The sequence below is a fragment of the Danio aesculapii genome, chromosome 17, assembly GCF_903798145.1.
Source record: "Danio aesculapii chromosome 17, fDanAes4.1, whole genome shotgun sequence".
Lineage (NCBI taxonomy): Eukaryota > Metazoa > Chordata > Actinopteri > Cypriniformes > Danionidae > Danio > Danio aesculapii.
Window position 1 is genome coordinate 2,926,569 of NC_079451.1, and position 20,269 is coordinate 2,946,837.

The following is a 20,269-nucleotide window of genomic DNA, read 5'->3' on the forward strand; positions in this document are numbered from 1 at the left end:
GTGCCAAGGATACTCACATCTACAGCAATAATCCATATTTTTGCATTACTGTGTGGGGGGTGGCTGGGGGGAAGGTGTTAATAAAATACAATTTAATGGGGAACGTTAACGTTAATTTAATCAATAATATGAATAATACTTGGTGTAATTACTATTTTTACATTACTGTGAGGGTTAAATTTAAGGTTTGGGGTGGGGGTTGGCGTAAGTGGGCAATTTATTAAATGATATAAATAATTGTCGATAACTGCTGGCCGCAGTTGTATCCATTCAAGCTACAACCGGTGGTAATGGATGTTTCTGGCTTATATATGTAGTTTATGTATAGTAAAACAGCAATATAATTCCTCAACTCGAGAAAGAACCGTTTCACATGTTCATTTACCGTACAACACAGAAAGTCTATTTAGCTTAAACATCATCTTTAAACTTACCGACTTGCATGTCCTGTCTGAACATCATCAGCGACCTCTGGTTCAATGCAGTCAATTAGCCTATATATTGTAGAGAAGCGTTGTGTTTAGTCTGGTTGCTTAGAAACAAGACAGCGTAAACTTCTTTCTCGCTGCTATTGGCTAGTTTTGTACACGACGTCATGGGTAACCCGGATGCCGGACGCGCTGTGACGATGATAATGCGCATGTCCAGTTCGAGAAACTGCCGTCAAGCAGTTCACGAGTGAATTAATTCCATTTCTGAAACTAATAAAATTAATTTAACTGCGAATTGAAGATAACAAAAAGCAGTTTATGATCGTTCATCCACCGGTACGTTATGTTTGCGCGTATCCTGCACAAATCTGTAATATAACATGCTTAGCCTATTGTTTACATGCTTGGATAAGATACTTGAATATTAACGTTAACTTACCAACATTATATTATATTATATTATATTATATTATATTATATTATATTATATTATATTATATTATATTATATTATATTATATTATAATATATTATATTAGTATCCGCTGTGAATATAATTGGTTCAGTTTCTTGTAGCTGTTATGTATGAATTAAACAAATGTTAAGATCTAGATTATTAATTATGTTTAATGGATATCTGTTTTGTTGATCACGATGATCTGCTTGATTATTAATTATGACTATAATTATCTATAATTATGATTATGATTATAATTATAATAATTATGATGATAATTATCTGTTTAATAATGATTATTATGATCAGTTTCATTATTGTTCATGACGATCTGCTTGATAATTAATATTGATTATCTGTTTTAATATTGATTTTTATAATTAGTTTTATTATTAATCACGATGATCTGTTTTATTATTAAATGATTATTAAAATAAACATTTTTGACAATTGAAGTGTGTGTACTGTGTATATTATGTATACATAAATACATGCATGCATATATTTGAGAAAATGTTTATTTATATTTAGTTATGAAATGTACATGTATGTGATACAAATTGTACAATTATTTATACATTTAACATACGTTTTGTATGGTTTCGTTTCTATATGTATATGTGTGTATTACATTTGCATAATAAATTTATATAGTACACGTGCATATATTGTGTCAAAATAAACTTGATTTGATTAATCGCGATTCATCTTTGCCCAGCACTGAGTATGAATTATGATTGATTATATATTTATGCTCATACGTCCGGATGTTCTGTATTTCAGGTGATCATGTCCAGTGAAGAAGAGCTGTTGTCGGTGGATTATGAGGTGTACGGACGAGTGCAGGGGGTTTTCTTTCGCAAATACACACAGGCAAGTGTCTGTCCCAACCATAAAGAAAATGAAAGAGTTTCTATTTAAGGATATTTATGTAGACAAAAAAGAAAAGGTAAACAATTATTATAATAAGTTGGTGTATGTATAAACTGTTATTTCCTAGAAAATAGATAGGCAGGCACTAGTAAACTGCTGTATGCAATACAAGCTAGATATTATTGTTGACTTAAGAAAAATAGTTTTAAATTTGAAACGGTTTTTCTGAAGACTCTATTGCATTTGTTTTTTAATATATTTAAGCAATTGAATTATATATATTTTAATGAGTTAAAATAATTCTCTAAAATGAATTATTATGAATAAGGATTTTAAAACAACAATGCAGCTTTTGCATGTGTGTGTGCACTTGTGTGTGTTTGTGCCCTTGTATGTTTATGCGCCTATCTGTGTGTGTGTGTATATATATCACCGGCCACTTTTTTAGGGACACCTTAGTAATACTAAGTTGGACCCACTTTTACATTCAGAACTCCTAGCATGGATTCAACAAGGTACTAGAAATATTCCTCAGAGATTTTGCTCCATATTGACATGATAGCATCACGCAGTTGTTGCAGATTTGGCAGCTGAACATCCATGATGTGAATATCCCGTTCCACCACATCCCAAAGGTGCTCTATTGGATTGAGTTCTGGTGACTGTGGAGGCCATTTGAGTACAGTGAACTCATTGTCATGTTCAAGAAACCAGTCTGAGACTATTCACGCTTTATGACATGGTGCGTTATCCTGCGTGAAGATGAGTACACTGTGGTCATAAAGGGAAGGACATGGTCAGCTACAATTCTCAGGTAGGCTGTGGCGTTGACAGTCCTGGGAAATCCGAATGTGGCAGCTGAAATCGAAACTCATCAGACCAGGCAACGTTTCTCCAATCTTCTATTGTCCAGTTTTGGTGAGCCTGTGTGAATTGTAGCCTCAGTTTCCTGTTCTTAGCTGACAGGAGTGGCACCCGGTGTGGTCTTCTGCTGCTGTAGCCCATCTGCCTCAAGGTTGGACCTGTTGTGTGTTCAGAGATGCTCTTCTGCAGACCTCGGTTGTAACAAGTGCTTATTTGAGTTACTGTTGCCTTTCTATCAGTTGGAACCAGTCTGGCCATTCTCCTCTCACCTCTGGCATCAACAAGGCATTTCTGTCCACAGAACTGCCGCTCACTGGATGTTTCCTCTTTGTCGGACCATTCCCTGTAAACCCTAGAGATGGTTGTGCGTGAAAATCCTAGTAGATCAGCAGTTTCTGAAATACTCAGACCAGCCCGTCTGGCACCAACAACCATGCCACATTCAAAGTAACTTAAATAATTTTTCTTCCCCATTCTGATGCTCGGTTTGAATTGCAGCAGATCGTCTTGATCATGTCTACATGCCTAAATGCGTTGAGTTGCTGCCATGTGATTGGCTGATTAGAAATTTGCATTAACGAGCGGTACCTAATAAAGTGGCCGGTGAGTGTATACTCCTGTAGTTTGTGTCATTGTGCACGTGTGTGTGTGTGTGTGTGTGCGCGCAGACTGAAGGGAAGAGGCTGGGTCTAGTTGGCTGGGTTCAGAACACTGATGCCGGGACGGTTCAAGGGCAGCTCCAGGGTCCCGTCTCTAAAGTCCAGCAGATGCAGCAATGGCTCCAAACCACCGGCAGCCCAAAGTCCCGCATCGCCAAAGCAGAGTTCCAGAATGAACACCCCATCCACGACCTGGAGTTTAAGGATTTCAAAGTTGTCCGCTAATCAAAGAGCAGAGCAGTTAGTATTTATTAACATAGGTAAAGTATATACTATTTATTTTAGCATTTAATTTAATAAAATAACTTCATGATTACCTGTTCATGATAATTATGAGGTAAAGTTTGTAGCACAGGACTCCAGAATAAATGCCTTTATTGACGATATACCATCTGCTTCAAGACTTCTGTACAGGAAAACACACTCTTCCTGCTAATATAATACACACTCCTGTGTCTTCAGCGTCTTTGGTCTGCTTTATTTTTGCTTTTTATTGAGAGTCTTTTTCTCAGTGGTTAGCACTGTCGCCTCCCAGCAAGAAGGCCGCTGGTTCGAGCCCTTGCTGGGTCAGTTGGCATTTCTGTGTGGGGTTTGCATGTTCTCCCCATGTTGGCGTGGGTTTCCTCCAGGTGCTCTGGTTTCCACCAGTCCAAACACATGCGCTATAGGTCAACTAAATAAACTAAATTAGCCCATACATTAGTGAATGACAGAGTGTATGGGTGTTTCTCAGTGCTGGGTTGCAGCTGGAAGGGCATCTGCTGTTTAAGTCATATGCTAGAATAGTTGGCGGTTCATTCCACTGTGGTGACCCCTGATAAATAAAATGACTAAGCCGAAGTAAAATGAATGAATGAGCAGAGGTACACGGAAAACCCTAAATGTTATTTCTATCTACAAAAAGGAAAGCGTACAGAGCTTGAAACGTGAATCTGTAGTGTCAAAGCTTTCGAGAAAATATATTACTCAGGATACTTCAGTCATATTGTTATGTTTAACAGTAGTTTGTGATGGTTAAGACGATAGTTCACCCAAAAATGAAGATTCTGTCTTTATTTACTCACCCTTGACTTGTCTCAAACCTGTTGAACACAAAATAATTTGTTTTATTGTGTTGTAAACCTGTTAGCATCGACGTCCATGGCATTTGTGTTTCCTACTATGGAAGTCAATGGTTACAGGTTATCAGCTTTCTTCATAAAACCTTCATAAAGAAACTCAAAAAGGTTTTAACCCACTTAAAGGTGATTAAATACACTAAAACAGGGGTGTCCAAACTACGGCCTGCGGGTCATCTGCGGACCGCAATCAGTTTTGTGGCGGCCCACGAGGCTTTATATAAATATTAATAGAATCTGGGCCGCTATACAATAATGAACGTAATTCAATAACCACCGGGTGTCGCTTTAATTAGGCAGCAGTTCCTGTTATGAAGTAAAACAAACCGAACAAACTGAAGGAAACCTAATTGATAATCACGTTTTGGCGAGCCATGGCACAACCAAGAAAAAGGAAAATCAACAGTGAGTGCAGGAAATTTCAGTCACGTTGGGGCAAAGAATATTTCTAGGTCAGCGAAATATGTGTCTGTTTAATATGCCAGGAATCAGTTGCAGTAATAAAGGAATATAATATTAAAAGACATTATGAAATAAAACATCAGGCCTTCAGCTCTTACAGCTCTTACAAAATTGGCCCGGGACAACATTATTTATTTATTTATTTTGCATCTGGCCCTCGGCCCGAAAAGTTTGGACACCCCTGCACTAAAATATCCGTAAATGATCAGTTTTCCGTATTTTGTGATTCATATTTTTTTATTTCCCCTGTTTATTTCTGCTTTTGAATTGCATTATGGGACCTTGATCTTTCTTCCAACAGGTTTTAACCTTAAAAAGGTTGAAAACATGACTTTTATGAACATTTTTAATAGTTTGAAGTGATATATTGTGTTGTATATTACGATAATAAACTGCCAGTGCACTTTCTGTTATTATACAGACTTCTCTATATATTATTTTTTATTTCTCCAAACTATTAAAATGTGAAGAAAAGTCACTTTGTTAAACTGTAGAGTTGAATTTTCAACATCAGAAGTCGACAGAGCAGAGATCAACATCCCATAATGCAAGTCACATAACACTTGTGATTGATATGATTGATCGCAGCTGGTCTCTCATCTGTAGTCAGTAATAATCCAATCAGATTGATCCAAGCCTACAATAAATAGACTGATTTCACCCTACTGGCTCATCTTCGTTTTGGAAGAATCCCCCCCCCCCCCCCCCCCCCCCCCCTTCCACCCCAACTGATCTCAGACCCTCTGTCATTCTAAATGATCAGACGGGAGCCCTGGGCTTGATTATCTCAGGGTTCTCTCCCAGGACAGCATGCCAAACCTGCATTTAGTATCAAGCAATATTTAGGTGTAAACTCTTGAAATGTAGTTTTATCTTAAATTCTGTCTAGTATTAAATGTAAACACAAACTTGAACCACTTTAGTCTCCAGATAATGTAAAAACCTCTGAAATTGAGACCAAGCAACAATAATTTTGTATATTTCTTCCTTGTATTTAACCGCAAAGCTTAATGGGACTGTAGTTCTTAGGTGCTTCCATGAGTTTATGTAAAAATTGTGTATATTTCAGCAGCAAATGATTGCTTAAATGAGAAACCTCAAAGCAAAAAACAATTATACGTTTCCCCTCCTCAGAAAATTAAGTTTGGATTTAGTTAGAAGGTAGCCTACATCATGATGCGGGACACATAAATCATCCCTTCCCATATTAATAATAATAATAATTCATTGCACTTATGGCATGCTTTATGTGTACATTGAGCAGCATGTCTAGTATTCCTCCAGAACCGAGACTCCAGGATGAATGGATGTATTGTGAAAGAGCCAAACATTCCAGGAAATAAGTGTTCCCTCCCTACATGAGTCTACTTCCAAGGCCCAGACCGGCTGCTTGTTTCTGCAGGAGCTTTTTTAAAACCCAGCAAACCCCAATACGAAGCCCTGGGCCACCTCTCTTTTTTTAAGTGCTGCTACACTGTATACATATTTCAATGACAACAAACATTTTTAAGTTACTTTAACTTATTTTAATAAGTCAATCAGGTTTCAACTTTCTTGTTGCAACATAGGCTCATTTAGAAAACGTAGCCCTATATACATTTCTGGAGATCACGAATTATGTAGCCAGAGGTTATTTCGTCTAGAAAATGAATGCTACAGGGGGGTATGACGCCATTCCTTTTCTCGCTTACCAGCTGACCGCTTACCTCCGTATGGATGGCTTTCTGCTGTAACCAGTTTGTCCAGTTGGCTCGCCATGTACGTCGGCGGATTTGAGACTTAGAGAGGAGTTGGCCACGACAACGGGGTTTGAGTCTGGTGAAGAACGATTCCAGAAAGCGGCTAAAGCCCCGGTCAGATCACATGATTTTTTTTGTTGGTTACGAAAGTCACTATGTCAGATTATGCTAATTTTTTTCTTTACTTGTCGTGGGTAACAAATGTGCCAGACTACACGTTCCTTCATGATCAGTCATCCCGTGACGTCTACGACAAGCGTTATTTCCCAAAGCAGTCACAAGTGTTGCTATAACAATATTTGTTACCTCAATTTCAATTTTGATTAATCTTATTTCAATCGCAACAAACACTGGCGCTTGCAGACAACTAATAGCAACATTATTTAGGGGAATTCCTTGCGACATGGATAAGAAATTGTGTGCTCTTGTTGCTCAGTGTCACCCACGTGACGGAACTCGTCGTGAAGAACGAGAAAAAATTGAAACATGCTAGACTTTCTGGAATGGTGTGGTGTCGCAGGCATGGTATCGGTTGTCGTAAACTATGCCACATTACACGAGAAGAATCTTGTGTCACGACGCCCATTTGACGTTTACGAATCCTCACGACACCCTATGTGAAGGAAATCGTGCTAAAATCGTGACAAATTCGTGTGATCTTTTGAATTCTAAACAGGTTTCTGCAGCGGTCCGCGGCGCCCAGCCGTCGACTTGAGTGTACCCTGATAGAAACCGATGTTTAGAATTCTAAAACGCATGCTAGTTAAGATCACAGGGAGCTTCTGGGATCGCGAGAAATGCGAACGGCTGAAGTATAAGGTAGACTCAATGAGAAGTACACATGTTTGCAAACCCACCTAAAGATACAACCAATAATTCCGATTAGAGCGATAATGTGGAGAATATTGATCTTGTGTTGAGCCCAATGAGCCTTGCATCTAAAAGTAGAGCTAGCGTGTTCCTTTAGTGATATCGCTTCGACTCACGCTGAAAATGGCGGACGTGAATCAACAAACTGAGGATATGATGACGCACCTGTCAATCAATATTGGTGGGCGGGGGGACCGCTCTCCTACGTAAAGTTGCGGTCAGTTTGAAAACCGCTCCAATTGGTCCACCGTTTTTTATGTTGTTAAATTGAAAAAAAAGCACTGGGTGTGTTTATTTCACCCCAATATGACGCTCTATACACCATACATGCACATATGTCTGTCCAAACAGCTTGAAAAGTAGATTTTTTTTTTTTACCATAGGTGCCCTTTAAACAAAAACAAAAGCCAAAAAATAAAATAAAGAAGTAAAGAGTGAGAATGTGGTAAAATCTGGAAACATGGTAAAAATCAGACGAGGGCTTTTCTTTTTCTGGACTGCGTTTTTAAACTGTCCGTTGGATTTAGGGAAGGGGGTGGGCGGGTCAGTCTGTGCTTTTGAAAACACTATTGGTTGGGTTTAGAGAAGGAGGAGGGTGGATCAGTCAATCAGTCAGTCAGTTACCGTGAGAACAGCAGGCGCGAATGGCACTCGGGAAAGAAATTTGAGATCTGAAAAAGCGTACACAGCGACCTCTGGTGGATTCACGAAAACAAACTGAAAAAAAAAACTGAGCTCCTGCGATGTATTTGTTGCTCTACAGAAATGTATATAAGGGTACGTTATCAGAATGAGGTTGTCTTTCTTAGTCAGTTTGATGTAAGTTGACATGACTATACAGGCCCACACTGCTGTTGGTGTCATCAATCTGGCAACCTGCATTTGTGTGTTTTGAATCTGGAGTGCAATACCTAGTTCAACCACTGGGTGTCAAACTTACACACTGCACCTTTAAATAAAATAGGCTTAATTAGAGCATGCTCTTCATGATCAATCAAGCTCGCGATCATCAAGCAAAGACATTTTCTATTAAATAGCCATAATGAATCTCACTGCATACTAATATTAGCCTACAAATGAGTTTTTGTAACATTCTTGCCACATTTAAATAGTTTTGTATTTAAATAAAAATATCTAGAAATGAAGAACACTTGAATTTCTTTAATTAGTCTGACTTAAAATATAAATAATGTTATCAGCTAGATTTAATTTAAGTTTGATCAATGGAATTTAGGGCAGCATGGTGGCTCAGCGGTTAGCACTGTCGCCTCACAGCAAGAAGGTCCCTAGGTCGAGTCCCGGCTGGGTCAGTAGGCATTTCTGTGTGGAGTTTGCATGTTCTCCCCGTGTTGGCGTGGGATTTCCCCCAGAGTCCAAACACATGCGCTATAGGGGAATTTAATAAACTAAATTGTCCGTTGTGTATGTGTGTGAATGAGTGTATGGGTGTTTCCCAGTGATGGGTTGCAGCTGAAAGGGCATCCGCTGTGTAAAACATGCTGAATAAGTTTGCAGTTCATTCCGCTGTGGCAACCCCTGATGAATAAACAAACTAAGCCAAAGGAAAATGAATGAATGAATATGACGTTGGATGAAGAAGCCCCATTGCTTAAGCGATACTATTATCCACAATAACAAAGAGTTTCGATATTTTTAGGAGAATACCTGTAAAAATCCACATTATTTTTATTGTAAATACTCAGTTAAAATAGCTGGGTAAAAATATATAACCCAGCTATGAGTTATTTTAACCCAATGCATTGGGTTATTTTGATTAAATGTTATTTTTTCCATTCTGGTATTCCAAATGCTACTATTACTAGCACTACTATTAATTATATAATTGTGGCTGTGTAAATAAATAACATGCAGCTTTAAAAAATATTGAGAATGATTTATTTCCACTACATTTTAAGTTCCAGACACAGCGTTTTTGTCCATTTAATATAGATGGGTCACGAAGCGCGCATTTGTGTCATCAATAATTAAGAGTGCTGGTGAAACGGATAGAAAAAACACGACACGGAGAGGTCCTGTGATTAAAAAAAATACACAGTATTGTGTTAGAGCTTAAATAATTGTTATAAAACAAAAACAACATTACGCACGCATATTAGTACAGCTGTTCTGTGTCAGTTAAATCAGTTGACTGTTAAAATTCTACATTTTTAACCCAACTGGTTAAGTTATTAATAAATAACCCAATAATAAAAGTTAACAATAACCTAAAAAGCACCAAATATTTACCCAACTGGTTGAGTTGATAAATAAATAACCCAATAATAAAGGTTAAAAATGACCTAACAAAGCACCAAATATTTAACCCAATTGGCTGAGTCGTTAAATAAATAACCCAATAATAAAGGTAAAAAAAAACTAACAAAGCACCAAATATTTAACCAATTGGCTGAGTCGTTAAATAAATAACCCAATAATAAAGGTAAAAAATAACCTAACAAAGCACCAAATATTTAACCCAACTGGTTGAGTTGTTAAATAAATAACCCAATAATAAAGGTTAAAAATAACCTAACAAAGCACCAAATATTTAACCCAATTGGCTGAGTTGTTAAATAAATAGCCCAATAATAAAGGTTAAAAATAACCCAACAAAGCCCCAAATATTTAACCCAACTGGTTGAGTCATTAAATAAATAACCCAATAATAAAAGTTAAAAATAACCTAACAAAGCACCAAATATTTAACCCAACTGGTTGAGTTATTAATTAAATAACCCAATAATAAAGGTTAAAAATAACCTAACAAAGCACCAAATATTTAACCCAATTGACTGAGTTGTTAAATAAATAACCCAATAACAAAGGTTAAAAATAACCCAACAAAGCACCAAATATTTAACCCAACTGGTTGAGTTATTAATAAATAACCCAATAATAAAGGTTAAAAATAACCTAACAAAGCACCAAATATTTAACCCAACTGGTTGAGTCATTTAATAAATAACTCGACGTTTTTTAGAGTCATATTATCGAGACTTATGCTTTGGTGTTTCAGATTATCTTCAGATTTGAATACACACACTGCTCCACAGGTAAATAAACCATATCATTTCCTTGAAGCCTCATTGATTTATCTGTTGTGAAATATTCAGTGTTATTGATGGGCATATTTAATAAAGCGAGCATGTCTCTTTAACACATCAACACGGGCTGTGTGGAAAACGTGCTGAATACATAAGTGCATTGCGTCACTGAGCATCACGCTCTTAACATTTTGCAGGATCCTTGTAGAAAGTGTGTCCCTGATATAAAGGGATCATAACTTACGCTTTCCTATTGAGTTTCTGCGCATTTGCATGACTGCGAGGCGACTGAATGAGAGAAAAACCCAAACGGCGCAGCACAGACACATGTTCAACACTGGAATCCCACCACGTAGTTATCCTTATATGGACATTTTCCTGTTTGACACTGTTACGTCACTGCATGACGCGAGAGCAGGTGCAGACGCTGAAACTGAAGGGGTCATGAAATAAGACACGGTGTATTGCATATGCATTTAATTATATCCCACTGCAAAACGGATTGAATTAATACATCTCGATCAATAAAAAGAGTTAGGCTTTATTTTCCACATCACTGTCTAATTTTAATAAATATAACAGCTCATTTACATACAAAAAAAACGTAATTTAATTAATCTATATCAAATATGAGCCTCGGTTTGCATGAAATGATCAGTTTTTTAAATATGTACATAAAAATAATACATTATGCGTTTTAGGGTCTATCAGAATTTTATGAATGAACATGTCGAAGAGACCACTTTTATCCGTCTCATAGGGGTTACTGATACGCCGCGCGCAGCTTTAATACAGCAACGCCAATTTAATCAAACACATTTTTAATTATGAATTAAAATGTAACCATCATGTGCACGCACGTGTTCTGAAAGCTTGTTTCCCCCCAGTGTCTGTACAGGCGCTCCCCGCGGGAGGAAATGGTTCGGTCCGTTTCATTCATAAAATTCAGACGACTATAAATAGGAGCTCGCGGAGCTGAGTGTCACTTGCCAGGTTTATAAACCTGGAGAGAGCGACTCTAACATCAAGAAGCGAGGCGTCTGGATCATACAAGCTGGAATTTAGTCGGAATTAGAAATGTTCCCGAGCAAAGAGAAGACTGAGCCGGACTCCCCATCCTCTTTGGCCGGGGAAACCCGCCCGCACAAACCGATGGACAGCAGCAGCAGCAGCAGCAGCAGCAGCGCGCAGGTATGACTGTCTGTCAGATGCTTTCACTTTCATGCATCAGCAGAGACCCGTCTCATTTGGTGCATGTTGGTTTATAATAGATATGCAGTTCATAATATTTATTATAAGCCACTAAAAATTTATTTTTTTTGCTATTATTAAACATCCACATCTGCAATAGCTATTGAATATTGAATAATCTGTTTATCTCACATTGAATGTGATGTTTTGCATCTTCGCGATGCAGGGAAACAAGGTGAAGCATTGTAAAAGAAATGCAGCTGTTCATTGAGAAAAATAAATCCATTGAGGAGAGCCCACAGCGGCTCTGCGTAAGCATTGACGTCAGAGACAATGCAAAAGTTAAATATTGATCAGGAGACTATTTTTAGACCTTCGAGTGTATTTAAAGACAGGCTCTAACGTGAAAACGTACACAAAATAATCACCATTTTCAATTATTAAGCTTGTTTTACAAATGCATCTATCCTATAATACTAACAGCGATATTTATTATGTCCATCGCGGTCGCAGGGCGAGTCTCCGGGCGCGTTCGTCCCGACGGTCACCGCGATCTCCAGCACCCCAGACCTGCAGTGGATGGTCCAGCCGACCATCATCACCTCCGTGTCTCCGTCCCAGGGCAGAACCGACAGCAATGAACCGGCGAAGAGCAAACCGGCGGGAAACAAAGCGAAATGCGCTGCACGGAAGAGCAAGAGCGAGCAGGTAGATTTCTGCATTCACTGCATGCTCTGTGTGTGTGACTGCTGCCTGGGATTGATGGGGATGCAGCTCTCGCTCTGGCATGCTGCCTAGACCGCCAGCATCCACTTTATATTCAGGTCACAGCGAGTCTGCAACAATAGACTATTTTTAGACGCATTGCAGTGCGCGTTTGCCAGTGGTGTTTAGTTCCAAGTCCTGCATTTTTTTTTTAGTGGGTTGTTGTTGTTGTTGTTGCACGCATTGATTCCTCACGATGACAAGTGCATTTGGTCTCGCTTTGAGCAGCTCTCTCCTGAGGAAGAGGAGAAGAAGAGGATCAGGAGAGAGAGGAATAAAATGGCTGCAGCGAAGTGCCGCAACAGACGGAGAGAGCTCACCGACACCCTCCAGGCCGTGAGTGCAGACAACACCACACAAACATGCACTCCTGAAAGCTGCACTTTATCACCCTGCAGAACAAAATAGTGTATATAGAGTATATCCGTGGGAAATAATATGATGTATGGGTTAAATGATCGAGCTAGGTCAAAAAACATAGGATATATAAGTAATGATCATCTTCCGTTAAGGTGTGTTGAACATTTCTTACTATACATGTGTGAAGTCTTGCTAAGAGCTTAGTTTGACAACTGTTTTCTATAGAGGTAAAGTTGGTTTATATTCGGATATTCAGACAGTCTACTTAATAATATAATTTCAGAAAAGTATTCTTAGCTAATGCTAAATAGGGAAATCATATTAGCAGCAAATGACTATCAAAGTACAACATTGTTCACAGTGAATTAGATAGTGCTAATGTTGTTTTGAAGTCATACTAGCATGCTAATTCCAATTGAATATTCAAAGTAACATGGTAAACAATATAGGGACTTCTAAATAAACGAATGTGCGAATATAAAACCAACTTTACCTCTATCTATTTTCTTAGCATTTTGATGCTTTTGAATCCCTAAATTTTAGGTTTTTAAATAGTTGTTAATTAGCCAAATTCGCTCCTATCCTAGCAATGTTTACATCAACGAAAAGCTTATTCAGATCTCAGACAATACGTAAATCTTAATTTCCAACAAGTTACGCCTGTGATGGTCACAGATTAATAAATATTTGAATCACCCAACGCTATTCTAAAAGTAATTTCTACATATCACGCTGTTTTGAAATGTTGTCCAACTTACGGAGTCTTATGAGGAAACGTTTTTAATTGTAATAGGCCTGACGTTATAGCAGACATACAGTAAGTCCACTGTAGCAGGGTTTCCATCACTTGAATGCACCTTTTGGAGCATTACATGAGAAACAAGTGATGGAAATGACAACTTTGAAATAAAAATCCCATAAAAACGTTTATACACTTGCTTGAGGTGGTTTTGGACTAAGTGGGTTAATGTGTATAGCAAGAAATGCTTTTGCAGAATAGCGAACATCACACCCACATGATATCTCACTTATGCTTGTCTTGTTTACTGTTGGTTGCTAGGTTACCAATACTATAGTCAGTCTCTCTAATAACGTGATGCACAATTTGAAAAGATTTGCGTCACGTTAGGATGGAAACCCAGCTTGAATTTCTGGATATTTATGTAGGCTCTTGTTGGTTGCAATACCATGAAAATCTGCATCTTTCAACGTCTCTCACAGTTAAATGTAAGAGCCACGGCCAAAGAAATTTACACTATTGTTTCCGATTGGTTATTTTTCATCTGGGACAGCCCAAAATCATACAACATGTGCCAGGCATTAAAGGCACAGTTTACCCAAAACTGAAAATTCAGTCAACATTCAGTCTCCCGTCACTTTCTCAACACCTGTTTGACTCTCTTTCTTCTATTGAACAGAAAATATATTTTGAAGATGGCTGGAAGCCTTGAGTCCCATAGTATTTGTTTTTCCCACTGTGGTTTTCCCACTGTGGGAGTCAGTGGATACACCCCCCCCCCAATATCTTATTTTGTGTTCAACAGAAGAAAGAAACTAAGTTTTGGAACCACTTGAGAGTAAGGGCGTACTCACACTATGTACAGTTGCCTTAAACCAGGCCGAAGCACGCTTGTCCCTCCTCCCGTCTCTTCCGACGGCCCACACATACATCGCGTTCGAGCCTGAGCACACTTACGTCATCGATGATGCGCTGTTCAGTTTAAGAAGCGCTCTTGCTCAGCATAGCGGACATTTCTTTAGTTATATCATTTTAGTGGTTTAGGATGCAGTGACATTTGGTCAAATATTTCGCCGAACAGATCAGCCACTTTTGACGCTCATAAACCATCGTAAAGTCCTCGCGCTGCAGGAATTAGGAGGTTTGCTGAAGGTGCAGCTGACGTGCAGTGAGGGGTTTGCGTCTTTAATAATCTACTACAGTTTGGATTTATTGAACAGTAAGAATGATTAATAAACATATATGAAACCACCCCTTAAAAGTCTCGTCTTGTCTTCAGTTTTGGGCTCAGGCGCGCTTTGCACTCACACTACAAGCGTACCGTGCCATAGCCCAACTGAACCGCGCTCTGGCACACCTTTTCCAACCGGGCCAGCAACTGAACCGCACCTGTGCCCGATTCAGAGCATTCACACTTCTCAAACGAATCTGGAAACAGGCCTGGACACGGTTCGGATAGCATAGTGTTAGTGCGCCTTGAGTCAATAATAAATTGGATTTATTTTGGTACATTTTCAATGTAAGTCACATAGTTTCTGAAAATATCAAGTTGATTTATCTCTGTCAGTGGATTACAATCCCTTTTTCATTTTCTCCAGGAAACAGACAAGCTAGAAGAAGACAAAGCTGCCCTCCAGGCTGAAATCGAGAGCCTCCTGAAGGAGAAGGAGCGGCTAGAGTACGTCCTGGCCACTCATAAACCTCTTTGCCAAATGCCCGAAGAGCTGGACTGCTTGTTTCCTGAGTCTCCTCAGCCTCTTCCCGCTCCAGAAACATCCAGCAAACTCCCTGAGGACAGTCCGCAGGATGGCACCTCCCTGCAGGACCTGGAGATCCCTACGGTACCATCCAGCGCCATTTCTGGGAACTCCAACATCCTGCTGTGCTCCAGCGCGGAGGTCAGCTTGTGCGACCTAGAGCCGTCTCTGGATGTCAGGGACGAGCTTCTGGCCGGCGGCGGGGATGAGGACCGTGTTTCGGCTCGCTCTGTCCCGGACATCGACCTGAGCGGCTCGCTGGGCATCACAGACTGGGAAACACTCTACAAGTCGGTGGCCAATGATCTGGAGCCTTTGAGCACCCCAGTGGTGAGCACTTCCACCCCCACCTGCAGCAACTACCTGTCCGTGTTTACCTTCGCCTGCCCCGAGCTGGACTCCCTGGCCGAGGGACTGGACGTTTGTAAAGGTGGCGTGACCAAAGCAGAGTCAAGCGTCGATATCCTCAACTCTCCAACCCTTCTTGCCTTATAAATGTACATGAAAAAGGTCTTTGCACACTGAAGTTCGAAATTTTCATATGCATTTCTTCGTATCTGAAAAATTCGTCATGCACACAAAATTGCAGAGTCTGATGCATATTAATTAATCTGCTTTAAAGAAGAAAAAACGTTCTTCTCAAAGGAGGAGGGAGAGTTCACCTCCTTTTTTAACACCTGTGTGGGATTATCCTGTAATGCAAAGTTCATTTCAGGAAATCAGTGGGATTATGATACTTGTGATACTATGATGCTTGTGATACTTCAGTCACATGAAACACATTTCTTTTCTTAAATGAATCTTGAACAGACACTTCAGTTTATACCAGGGATGGGCAAACTCTGTTCTGGAGGGCCAGTGTCTTGCAGAGTTTTGCTTCTATGCTAATCAACCACACCTGAACATGCTAATCAGTGTATTCAAGATCACTAGAGCTATAGGCAGGTGTGTTTGTTTAGGGTGGGATCAGGGCACCGGCTCTCAAGGACCGAGTTTGCCCATCCCTAGTCTATACAGTAGTCTACAGAACAGGTGTCAAACTGAGTTCCTGGAGGGCAGCAGCTCTGCACAGTTTAGTTCCAACCCTAAATAAACACACCTGATCTAACTAAGTCCTTCATGCTTGTTTGAAACCTACAGGTAAAGCCGCGATCACACTGCACTTTTCGCCACGTAGACTTCTATTCATATGCAAGCGAACGCAGCAGACCGGAAATGCAAGGTCGTGCGACAAATTTCGCAGTTCGCTGCTTTGGAAAGTTCAAGCTTGGTGAACTCTTACTGCGAAATTGCACCACGTGACTGTGAGACCATTCATTCATTTTCTTTTCGGCTTAGTACCTTTATTAATCTGGGGTCGCCACAGCGGAATGAACCGCCAACTTATCCAGCATATGTTTTTTATGCAGCAGATGTGCATCCAGCCACAACCCATCACTGGGAAACATCCATACACACTCATTCACACACACATACATTACGGACAATTTAGCCTACCCAATTCACCTATACCACATGTTTTTGGCCAACACCGGCAGAACTTGCAAACTCCACACAGAAATGCCAACTGACCCAGCTGGGGCTCAAACCAGCGACCTTCTTGCTGGGAGGCGATTGTGCTGGGCACTATGCCACCATGCTGCCCTGCGTGAGACCAATCGAAGACCAAAACATGACCTGGCAGTGCTTAATTTGTAAATTGCGTGGTCCCGGAACAGATCGGGGTAAAGGATCCGGCATGTTACCTGAGAATGTAGAGGTGTCGCGCATGATAGTGAATAGTGGGTGGTGGCGGGGGGTGATGGCGGGGCGTTGGATGGTGGAGGGGTTTCACGGACCAAAGTGAAGACCGGGCGGGGGGTTAATGGGGGGGCGAGTGTTGGGGTGTCTTGGTAGAAAGTGTAAGTGAACTGCAGACAGTCGAGAAGGGCGCTCAATCGCTAATTATCTTGTTTAATCCCACCCCTTTTCGCAGCGCCGTACGGCAGTTTTCCCGCATACTCAAACTCTAGTGTGACCGCGGCATAAGTGTGTTAAAGCTGGGATGGAACTAAACTGTGCAGTTTACTGTGTCTACAGCAGTGTTTCTCAACCATCCACCACATTCTGTCTTTCTATCACGCATTATTATAAAGTGCATTGACTTTTGCTCGTACGGTTTTTGGATACGAAAAACTAAGTTCAAACCCGACCCGAATTTTTAACAACGTACGAACGTTTCTGAGCCAGTGTGTAAATACATTTGACCCAACGTGAGGTCGAATTTATTTTTCAACGTGCGAAAATTTCCGATTCAGTGTGCAATGACTAATGATGTAACGTCACGATATTGTTCTTAATATCTATGGGATATCACGGTGTTATGATGTCCAGATGTGTGATGTTGGTGTGAAGCCAGCTGTTCTATGGCTGCTGCTGCGTCCATGTAACGTGTGCGGGACGGGGGTTTACTTTCTTCCAGATACATTCGATGTAGCCCGAATACAAGAGCATGGATAATTATCTTTACGAGCAGATATGAACTATGCTCCGGTTTGAAACGCATGCACGAGATATCATGAGTTTATATATATATATATATAAATATATATACCATATATAGTATATATGTATCAGTTCCATATTTGTTTGATCTGGTGCTAAGTTCAGTGGAATTGACTGCAGTTTTGTGTTTGTTTTCTATGGCAATAGGTTATCGACTCGTGTTGTGCTTGAATATAACAGCCATTCGACTTCTCGCATACCTCAGTGTCATCATTCAGCCGCGTTTTCACGTTGTTTTTACATGTTTAGAGTTTTCCATGAAAACATCCAGTGCTATATCGATGGAGATGTATTTTATGATAATTTATTTTTCTACATTTTAAATTTGACTTCTTCGTCAAATGAAAAGAGCAAAATGAGCATTAATTGCTGAATAAATATTCAACGATATACAACCATGCAGGTGGTGTTTTGCGTCCTTGGTTTGTATGGCAAAATGGATGTACTAAATCAGTTATTCTTACGCCAGTAAATTCAGTTGGATTTTATATTTTTTGGATTATTATATAAAGCTGCCAACAAGTAAACTTTTTAATAGATACACTCACAGGCTACACCTTAATAGTACCGGGTTGGACCCCCTTTTGCCTTCAGATTTGCCTTAATCCTTTATTCAACAAGGTGCTGGAAATATTCCTCAGAGATTTTGCTCCATATTGACATGATAGCATCACTCTGTTGCTGCAGATTTGTTGGCTGCACATCCATGATGCAAATCTCCCCTTCCACCACATCCCAAAGGTGCTCTATTGGATTGAGATCTGGTGATTGTGGAGGCCATTTGAGTACAGTGAACTCATTGTCATGTTCAAGAATCCAGTCTGAGATGATTTGTGCTTTATGACATGGTGCGTTATCTTGCTGGAAGTAGCCATCAGAAGATGGAGACACTGTGCTCATGAAGAGATGGACATGGTCAGCAACAATACTCAGGTAGGCTGTGGCGTTGACATGACAGTTGGTACTAATGGACCCAAAGTGTGCCAAGAAAATATCCCCCACACCATTACACCACCACCACCAGCCTGAACCGTTGATACAATACAGGATGGATCAATGCTTTCATGTTGTTGATGCCAAATTCTGACCCGACCTTCCGAATGTGGCAGCAGAAATGGAGACTCGTCAGACCAGGCAACGTTTCTCCAATCTTCTATTGTCCAGTTTTGGTGTGTGAATCGTAGCCTCAGTTTCCTGTTCTTAGCTGACAGGAGTGGCATCCTGTGTGGTCTTCTGCTGCTGTAGCCCATCTGCCTCAAGTTTGGACGTGTTGTGCATTCAGAGATGCTCTTCTGCAGAGTGTTGTAACGAGTGCTTATCTGAGTTGATGTTGACTTTCTATCAGCTGGAACCAGTCTGGCAGAGTATAAATACAATTGACACAACGTAAGGTTTTATTTATTTAGCTTTCAACTAGTAACTGTTTTAATAGATACAGTTTAAGTCAGAATTATTAGCCCCCCCTTTGAATTTTTTTCCTTTTAAAATATTTCCTAAATGATGTTTAACAAGGCAAGGAAATTTTCACAGTATGTCTGATAATATTTTTTCTTCTGGAGAAAGTCTTATTTGTTTTATTTCAGCTAGGATAAAAGCAGTTATTAATTTTTTAAACGCCACTTTAAGGTCAATATTATTAGCCCCTTTAAAGCTATATTTTTTCTGTAGTCTACAGAACAAACCATCATTATACAATAACTTGCCTAATTACTCTAACCTGCCTAGGTAACCCAGTTAAGCCTTTAAATGTCTCTTTAAGCTGTATAGAAATGTCTTGAAGAATATCTAGTCTAATATTATTTACTGTCATCATGACAAAGATAAAATAAATCAGTTATTAGAGATGAGTTATTAAAACTGTTATGATTAGAAATGTGTTGAAAAAATCTCTTCGTTAAACAGAAACTGTGGAAAAAAATAAACGGGGGGATAATAATTCAGGGGGGCTAATAATTCTATTAAATAGAATCTAAAATAAAGACTTCAACTGTATATTGTCAAACACAACTTATTTGTGTTACAGTATACAGATGTCCAGTGTGCAAATAACAACCAAAAGTTAATACTCGTAATACTATACCTGCAAAAACTATTGTGAGTTATAGACCGATACAAATAAAGTATGCTGTGACCCAAAAATATTACAGAAGATTGTTAGGAATAAAATAATTTCATTTGGATGATTCGGAGTTCATAATATGACACTTTAAGAATTAAAAGATTTATATAATATTGTTTATTATATTATACTTATTTAATGGAGAGCCATATGCACTCATTTAGCCACCATGTTTTGTACATCTGTTGAGCAGCTTGTTAACCTAGCTAATTAGCCAATCATATAGCAGAAATCTCTGAGGGATATTTCCAGCATCTTCCTATGCTATATGCCATGAA

General features: G+C 39.5%; 2 protein-coding genes across 2 annotated transcripts; both read left to right on the plus strand.

Annotated features, from left to right (window-relative positions):
* The first annotated feature begins 632 nt into the window (after positions 1-632).
* acyp1 (acylphosphatase 1, erythrocyte (common) type) lies at positions 633-5,189 on the plus strand. Its single transcript, XM_056476352.1, has 3 exons — positions 633-767; positions 1,671-1,760; positions 3,293-5,189. The coding sequence occupies exons 1-3, from the start codon at positions 750-752 to the stop codon at positions 3,506-3,508; spliced, it is 324 nt and encodes a 107-aa protein (XP_056332327.1). The 5' UTR covers positions 633-749; the 3' UTR covers positions 3,509-5,189.
* Positions 5,190-10,449: 5,260 nt separating this feature from the next.
* fosaa (v-fos FBJ murine osteosarcoma viral oncogene homolog Aa) lies at positions 10,450-15,927 on the plus strand. The gene is made up of 4 exons (XM_056477142.1): positions 10,450-11,707; positions 12,221-12,415; positions 12,701-12,808; positions 15,170-15,927. The coding sequence occupies exons 1-4, from the start codon at positions 11,594-11,596 to the stop codon at positions 15,821-15,823; spliced, it is 1,071 nt and encodes a 356-aa protein (XP_056333117.1). The 5' UTR covers positions 10,450-11,593; the 3' UTR covers positions 15,824-15,927.
* Positions 15,928-20,269: the final 4,342 nt, after the last annotated feature.

What these genes read in the sequence shown, in the direction of transcription:
- acyp1 (XM_056476352.1), top strand. An exon ending in TCTTTCGCAAATACACACAG is followed by an intron (nt 1,761 to 3,292) that starts GCAAGTGTCTGT and finishes GTGTGCGCGCAG; the next exon opens with ACTGAAGGGAAGAGGCTGGG.
- fosaa (XM_056477142.1), top strand. Translation starts at nt 11,594, where the DNA reads ATGTTCCCGAGCAAAGAGAAGACTGAGCCGGACTCCCCATCCTCTTTG. An exon ending in GCAGCAGCAGCAGCGCGCAG is followed by an intron (nt 11,708 to 12,220) that starts GTATGACTGTCT and finishes TCGCGGTCGCAG; the next exon opens with GGCGAGTCTCCGGGCGCGTT. An exon ending in TCACCGACACCCTCCAGGCC is followed by an intron (nt 12,809 to 15,169) that starts GTGAGTGCAGAC and finishes CATTTTCTCCAG; the next exon opens with GAAACAGACAAGCTAGAAGA.